The 8373-nt window shown below is 44.5% G+C and overlaps 1 protein-coding gene across 1 annotated transcript in view; it reads left to right on the forward strand.

Annotated features, from left to right (window-relative positions):
- Nucleotides 1-8373, forward strand: part of RHBDL2 (rhomboid, veinlet-like 2 (Drosophila)) — a 23573-nt gene that overhangs the window by 11464 nt on the left and 3736 nt on the right. The window contains exons 2-6 of the mRNA XM_015409178.1: nucleotides 2155-2417; nucleotides 4873-5021; nucleotides 5843-5955; nucleotides 6308-6408; nucleotides 6971-7031. Coding sequence (XP_015264664.1) covers nucleotides 2202-2417; nucleotides 4873-5021; nucleotides 5843-5955; nucleotides 6308-6408; nucleotides 6971-7031 — 640 coding nt within the window. The 5' untranslated portion in view covers nucleotides 2155-2201. The remainder of the gene's footprint in view (nucleotides 1-2154; nucleotides 2418-4872; nucleotides 5022-5842; nucleotides 5956-6307; nucleotides 6409-6970; nucleotides 7032-8373) is intronic.

An 8373-nucleotide genomic window follows, 5' to 3' on the forward strand; every position in this document is an offset into this window, starting at 1 on the left:
CCTGCTTCTTCCTCCTTCTGCAACAGAATGAGGTTGGAAGCAGGGGGCTGCCGGAAGAAGGGGGCGGGGCTTCGTCGTGTGCCCCGCCCCCTGCACCTCACCCGGGGGAACTGCGATCCCCCGCGTTCCCCCCCGAAATGACCTCTGTGTAGAACCGTTGTGTTCCCAAGGAATTGGGCGCTAGTTTTATCTGCATTCCCGCCAGCGGGAATTGGACTCATTGGTCCTAACCTGGTTCAAGTTCCTTTATTATGTTTCCCTATGAGGTCTGTAGTCATTCCTAACAATCCTTGTGTTCCTGATCTAAACATCGCTTTATAATAAATTTAACTTTGTTCTTCAAACGTGGATTTATTTCGAATGCATGGGGAATCGGACAGCGCGACAGGCAGGGCCAGCTCGGGAGGAAGGCACCTCCCCTGACAGCGGGCCTTTCTTTTCCTTCTTTTCTTTCTCCTCTCTCCCTGGCGGCGGCAGCACCTACGGGCAACTGTGGTGGGAGGTGCGGGTGGCACTGGCGGGGCTGCTGGAGACGGAGCTCCGGCCCAGCCGCCACCTTTCTCAGCCTCTTCTGCCCAACTGCGACAGGGGGGAGGAGGTGGAGGGGCGTGCCGGGGACGCGCAGACCCAGACCCCCCCCACACACACACACACCGCTCCATGCGGAAAGGACGCCCAGAGCGCGTCTCCAGGCCCCGCTGGGAGGTTAGCATCTGCGCTCGCCTAGAGCGCAGGACAACCTCCGGCCGGCCCTGGCTCCGCCCCCCCCGCACCTCACTTGGGGGAACGGCGATCCCCCACGATTCCCCCAATCGATCTCTGGTTTTATGTATGGGCTTATGCCCGTGTGAGCCGCCCTGAGCTCGTTCGTGGGGAGGGCGGAGTTAAAATGCAAATAAATAAATAAATAAAACATTTATTTTTTTATTTTTTTATTTTAATGGACTTCTAGCCCACCCTCCCCTGTGTAACAAGGCTCAGGGTAGGTGACAACAAAATTGAAACAATACCATAGATTAGTTGTTAAAAACAGTCATCAAAGTAATAAATTAGAATACAATCAGATGGCAGTATGTGGCACAAAATAGCATAAATTATCCAGCAGGAGGTGGTACAGAAGCTGTGTTGATGGAACTGGTATGATGAGCAGATGAAAGGAGGGGGCTGGGGCTGGGGGAGGCCAAGTCAGATGGAAGGCTTGGCTGCCTCAGTTGTGGGCCTGGTGGAACATTTCTGTCTTACAGGCCCTGCAGAACTGCATCAAATTCTGCAGGGCCCGGATATCATCTGGAAGAGCATTCCACCAGAATGAGGCCAGAGCTGGAAAGGCTCTGGCCTGGGTTGAGGCTAGACTAATGTTTTTTGGGCCAGGGGGTTATTGTCTATAGAGTGCACTTCGCCTGGACAGAGTGCATTTCAGCTACGAAAGGTAGACTGTATGGCATTGTACCCAACGCTCCCCCCTCCCCCCCTTAAATTCCATTCTCCCAGGCTGCTTCCTCAAATCTCCAGGTGTTTTGGAACCAAGAACTGGCAACCCTAGTACCATGGTGCCTGCCGACACCTTTCCTGGCCACTTGCCAAGTGCTTTCAGAAAGTGGGCAGGGCTAGGTAGGGCTTCTCCCCAGTAGGGCTTCTGATTGGCTGTGCAGATTAAAAGGAGTCTTGTTAAACAGAGCTTCTGTCTGAAATGTTGCACTTGTTGTTACAGCTGGATATAACTTCAATCTCTATTATTTTGTCGTTCTTTCCGCCTGCTGTGGCAGCCATTTTGTGATTGTGCCCACTGCCCTTTGTCAGAGTTCCAAAGGTGGCCACAGGCACAAAAAAGGTGGAGACCAGTGTTCCATCTAAGGTGAGTTAGTGTGACCTAGCTCAGTTTTTTTGGCTTTTGGCTCACACACTTTTGTCTTAGCTCAGGAAGGATGGCTCCAGAGCAAACTAATTTATGAAGTAGCCAAATCACTCAACTAATCACTTAATGCCAGTAGCTCACAAAGTAGAATTTTTGCTCACAAGACTCCACAGCTTAGAAGGGAGCATTGGTGGATTCCCCTCCTGAATGCCTACATATTGGGACAGTGCATGGATGGGAGGAAAAGGCAGTGGTCTTGATTCCAGGACAAATTTGCTGTTCGTGTCTTTGTGTGTCAGAAGCAGGCTAACTTCTTTCAAATATGGACTTCTAACTTCCCTCAAATATGGAGCTTGAGAGGATGAACCCTGAGGGGGCCTCTGAAGCACCGGAGGAAGAGAAGAGAGACGATGCAAGAAGCTGTTGTGTTTGCATCAGCTGTGACAGCTTCCATGAAACCATTTCCAAATGGATGCTTCCGGAAGATACCAGAGGGACATACCTTGAAAGAGCCAACTGCATTCCACCGCCCATTTTCATCCTCGCAATCAGTGTCGCTGAAGTAAGGGAAACATTTAAAACATTTTTTTCTTATTTCTAATTCTCTAAATGACTGCATATTTACTTTTAGAAAGGTTTCTGAATATGATGGAATGTGTTGGTATTCAGGGTGTTGTGTGTCAGGATGTGTAAAAAATTAATATTTTTTAACTTTGTATTTATTTTAGCTCTGTTTTTAATTGTTTTGGTGATGCGTGGGGTTTTTTGGACGGGGTTAGTTTTAAAATGTGATCTTTTGATGTATGTTTTAGTTTGTTAGCTGCCTTTGGTAGCCCTTGCGAGGGTAGAAAAGCAAGATACAGAATTTTGTAAAATAAAAAAATAAAAATTAGATTATGGGGTTGCAGCAATTCAGAATCCACATTGCCGATTATAGGACTGAAGGCTCTAACCATGTTAGACTGCCAGGAAATCTGCCACGTTAAGGAGAAGAACCTTCTCCCTGATGTTCTCATTTCAGAGTGTAGGGATTCTTGTTTCCTTTTCTACATGCAGGGGCAATTAGAGAACAGGAGCTCTGCTGGATTGGACCAGCAGTCCATCTAGTACAGCATCTTTTCACCCAGGGGATAACCAGAGAACCCCTGAAGCCACAGGGCCTGGAAGCCTGGCCCTTCCCACCACCAGTGTTCAGGGGGGCTACCACTGCCTCTGAATGTAGGCAGTGGTGACGGTAAAGTGTTGTCAAGTTGTACCTGACTTATGGCAACACTAGAAATAAGGCCCGTTGTGGAAATAAATACAACGGGATCTAGAAAGAGGCGCTGGGAGAGTGCTCTGGCTTTGGGCAAACAGTGTCAGTCTGCTTTTAAAACATGAATCTGGGACCTGCACACCACCAGAATACAGCAGATTCCATATGCAACTGACATTCCAACTGCCTTGCGGGGGGGGGGAGAGTTTGAGGTGTGGAATGGAGTGAAGTCCAATCAGCTTCCATATGCAAAAGACCAGGTTGTCGCAGCAGTTGTGGTGTGGGCGGGACCCGGGCTTTGCCTTCTGATTGGTGGCGATATATGCTGAGGAGCAGTGCCATCAGCCATACACTAAGGGAGTCCATTTTAGAATTAGAACTTTGGCACCCACTATTCAATTATATATAAGGACAGATTCTCACCAGCTCCAGCTCCCAAGAAGGCCAGATCACGCTTTGTCATTGCCTGCCTCTATATAGCATCTCTGGACCTCTGGGAGGGGGAAAACAGCAAAAGGATCTTGTTAAGCCTTGAATACTACCGGACCTGTTCATTCTTTGGCTGTTTAGAATTCGATTTTAAAAAAATTACACCAAGAATAAACGCATAAGGAGAGATTGTGAAGGTACACATAGCAAGGAGTAGTTCTTTTACCTTAAAACATTCCTGTGCTGAGTATTTTACCTTGTACAAGCAGACCACAGTAATCTGGCATTAATCACAATTATTAAATAGAACCTCTGGCCCTGGCTAGCTTCATCTTGTTACATCTCAAAAGCTAAGCAGGGTTGGTCCTGGTCAGTATTTTGATGGGAGACCACCAAGGAAGTCCAGAGATGTGTCCAAGTTTCTGCCAACATAATACCTTTACCACACAAGCGGCTGATAATGAATATATATGAAATGCAAAACTCTTTCTGAACACTTGCCTTTTGTCAGCATTTGCTCAGAACTGTGAACAATTTATGTGCAATAAATATTTGAACAAATACCACATTAATAGGGGTGTTAATTAAATTTTGTTTGGATTCTTGAAGTATCCATTGCAAAAAAGTCATGTGACAATAAATCATTGGGTTACCCATACCAAATAAATTTGGACTTGTCGGTCAACATATCCCAAAGTTTGGGAACCACTGCTTTCAATGATAACATAATAATTAGGGTCTTGTTATCCATACTAGAACCCTCTTCTAAGTCTTCAGATTTCCATATCACCAGAGCAAAATAAATCTTTTGCTTATAGATCGTATTTATTTGCCGTTGCAGTTTATAACACTTGATAGAAATGTGTTCAGTGAATACCATTTGAGTGTGTTTGTGTGTTAAGTGCCATCTCAAGACACGTCCAACTTATGGCAACTCCATTTATTGATGACCTCCAAAACCTTGCTCTGGTCTTGCAGACTGTGGGCTGTGACTTCCTTTATTGAGACAATCCACTAATTGTTGGGTCTTTCCTCTCTTCCTGCTGCCTTCAGCCTCTCCTCGCATTATTGATTTTTCCAGCAAGTCTTGTCCTCCCATCATGTGGCCAAAGTACCACAGCCTCAGTTTAGTCACATTAACTTCAAGGGAGATTCCAGGCTTGATTTCCTATACTGAATACAGTGTCTTGTACCATTGATGAATTTATTGATGCTAACTTCAGAGTTAACAGATGCTTTTGCTCTTTCCAAATTATTGTGATGTCCTATCCTATCCTGGGGTGTAAAAAAACAACCACCACCATATACCTGACTGTGACTTTTTTGTGTCTAGTTGACTACCTTCATCTATTATGCTGTTTGGAAGCCCCAGGAACAGTGGATGACTCTAGATTCCAGCATCTGGGACAGTCCTTTTACATACAGGCCCGACAAGAGGCAAGAAGCTTGGAGATTCTTGTCTTACATGCTTGTGCATGCTGGGTGAGTCACAAATTGCACTTACGTTGAAGTTGCTGGCAGTCATTTTGGGTGCCTTTTTTCAAATAAATAAATAACTATCATGGAGCAATCTACTGCAGATAAGATGGTATCATGCACTGAAGAAACTGTTTCTGTCTTGAAGGTGACAGACCATAACTTTGATTTGTGATGTTCTGTTTTAAAGTGTGCAACCCAGATCCATTAAGGTTAATAAATGATCCTTTATCTGTCACTTTGAATAGGATAGGTCATGCATTTCCTTCCAATAAACATCTGAAGAAATGAGCTCTGTTTCGTGCTGGAATAAAAAGTGTTAGTCTTTAATGCACAGTTGAAAGAGTGGCAGGTTCTTCACATCTTCTGCTCTGCTGGAGAACTCACTTTAGATTCTGTCTGGGCCTCAGGTCAGAGAGCAGGAAGAGGGGAAGAATAACTATGGGGTAGTGGAAAATGCTGTCATGTTTCAGTGGACAGACAGCAACCCTGTAGGGTTTTCAAGGCAAGAGATGTTCAGAGCTGGTTTGCTGTTGCCTGCCTCTGCCTAGCTTGGACTTCCTTGGTGGTTTCCCAACTACTAACCACAGCTGACCCTGCTTAGCTTATGAGATCTGAAGAAATGCAGCTAGCCTGGGCCATCCAGGTCAGGCTGTAATAACCATACTTAACATTAAATATGCAGAGACTGCTGAAGTGTAAAGGTTGGAAACAGGAATTCTGAGTGCTGATTATGGTTCTCCATCTAGTGAAGGCAGACATAAATGCTCTGGAGAAATCATTTGCTAGTTCATCCTTGTACATTTTGTCTTCTTTTCTCTTGGCAGCATTCAGCATATCTTAGGAAATCTTTTCCTTCAGCTTTTTTTGGGAATCCCCCTTGAATTGGTTCACAAAGGGCACAGAGTTGGCCTGGTGTACATGGCTGGAGTGATTGCAGGTAGGCACTGCAGTAAGGATTTGAGAAAAGTGATAGAAAATGGAGGGTCTGCTAAGACCAGTTGAAATGTCCAGACTGAGTGTTCGTGCTTGAACTGAGGCATATTATATAACACATTAGGACTATAAGGGGTGGCTCCTTGCAGGATATTTTTCACTTCCATTATTGTTACCTATATTTGTTTGTTCTTGCTACTGCAAGTGTGGTGCTAGGGATTGTTACCCCAGCCTAAACCCAGTGATATCATTACCTGGTTAGTCATAGAAACTCTTCACTTATGCCAAGTGCTAGGAGGCAGCACTGTCTATACTATAACCCTTCTCTCTCCCTCTCCCTCCCCCCCCCATTCCAGGTTCCTTGGCAAGCTCAGTCTGTGATCCACTTCACGGCCTAGTAGGAGCATCGGGAGGAGTTTATGCTCTTATTGGAGGATACTTCATGAATGTTCTAGTGGTAAGGAAAAGGGGACTTAATAATATCAATATTCAACTGACTCATGGTGACCCCAGGACCAGGAGGCTTCAAAGCAAAAGATTAACACAGGGGGTTCACCATTGCCTTCCTCCTCTTCACAGCAACCCTGGTGGGTCTCCCATCCAAGTACTAACCACAGCCAATTCTGCTTAGCTGCCAAGTTCTGACAAGATTGGGCTAGCCGGGGCTATTCAGGCTTCTAAAAAGGGCTAAGCCCCCAAGAAATTTGGAGGCAGTTTGAGATGGTCTCCTCTGGTAATTTATTTGCAAAGTGGCAGTGTTGAGAAAAATATCACAAACAAGGCAGAACAATTCCTGGATTCAAAATTCTATGGTGACCCTCCTTACTATGTGGAAATAATGTATTGAATTTGACATCCCCCACCCCCCAACTCTAATACTGGTTTGCAAGGTGACATAAAAATTTCTTTCCTGAGCTTACATAAGACGGATTTGGGTGCAAGATAACATCTGGAGCAGTGCTGAGAAAGTTCATAACTTGTGGAATTTGAGAGCTCATTTATGCCTCTGATCTTTACAGAACTTCCGTGAAATGATTCCGCTGTTTGGAGTTGCCAGGCTACTAATCATCTTCCTAATAGGTAAGCTTCCTTCTTGCATGATTCTGCTCACATTATATAAAGCCCACTTACTTAATTGGGAGGAAATGCTTGCCTCTGTTTCTCCACTGTGCTTCTTCTCAGAATAAATTGACAAGTGGCCTCTCTGCATGTGTTAAATAGCCATAGGAAGACTTTTTGTTTGGCTCTTGGGAGAAACGTCTCATGGAGATGCAGAAAATTTTTTCATTAGAGGGAAATGGCATAGTGGTGAAATGCTTCAGAATTTTGAAGGGAGGTTCCAAGAAATGATTGATTCTCCATTGGGAATCACTGAGGATTGCTGTATCTGAATATACTTTGTGGATGTCTACATGTATCTTTGAAATGTTGAATCCAGCATGATTCTTGAAAAAATTATTGAAATGGATTTATAACCGGGGTTTCATCGAGTCAGTTGGCAGAGGCACTGCCACATCCTTACAGTTCAAGGACTTTTTTGAATTTATTATTACAAATTGTTTTTGGAAAAACTCTACCTGTGAATTTCTACCTGTGATTAACTTTACCTGTGAATTTCTATGTGTCCATTTACTGTGTCATAGGAAAATTTGTTCTGAGTACTATATATGTCATATCTATATATTTATTAAATCATTGATTTTTGGTGTTTAAATTTGGGCACATGCATTTTTTTCTTGTTTACATGATAAGAACATAAGAGAAGCCAATATTGGATCAGGCCAATGGCCCATCCAGTCCAACACTCTATCACACAGTGGCCAAAAATACCAGGTACCATCAGGAGGTCCAGCAGTGGGGCCAAGACACTAGAAGCCCTCCCACTGTTCCCCCCCCCCCAAGCACCAAGAATACAGAGCATCACTTGCCCCGGAGTCCCTATCTATAACTTGTGGCTAATAGCCACCGATGGACCTCTGCTCCATATGCTTATCTAATTTCCTCTTGAAGCCATCCATGCTTGTAGCCGCTGCCACCTCCTGTGGAAGTGAATTCCATGTGTTAATCACTCTTTGGGTGAAGTAGTACTTCTTTTTATCTGTTCAAACCCAACCGCTCAGCAATTTCATGGAGAGCCCACGAGTTCTTGTATTGTGAAAAAGGGAGAAAAGTACCTCTTTATCTACCTGTTCTATCTTATGCATGATCTTATAAACCTCGATCATGTCACCCCTCAGCTGTCGTTTCTCCAAGCTAAAGAGCCCTAAGCGCTTTAACCTTTCTTCGTAGGAAAGTGTTTCGACTCTTTTGTCATTCTAGTTGCTCTTTTCTGCTCTTTTCCCAATGCTATAATATCCTTTTCGAGGTGTGGTGACCAGAACTGTACACAGTATTCCAAATGAGGTCGCACCATTGATTTATA

Source organism: Gekko japonicus, unplaced genomic scaffold (genome assembly GCF_001447785.1).
Source record: "Gekko japonicus isolate JY-2015 unplaced genomic scaffold, Gekko_japonicus_V1.1 scaffold167, whole genome shotgun sequence".
Taxonomy (NCBI): Eukaryota; Metazoa; Chordata; class Lepidosauria; order Squamata; family Gekkonidae; genus Gekko; species Gekko japonicus.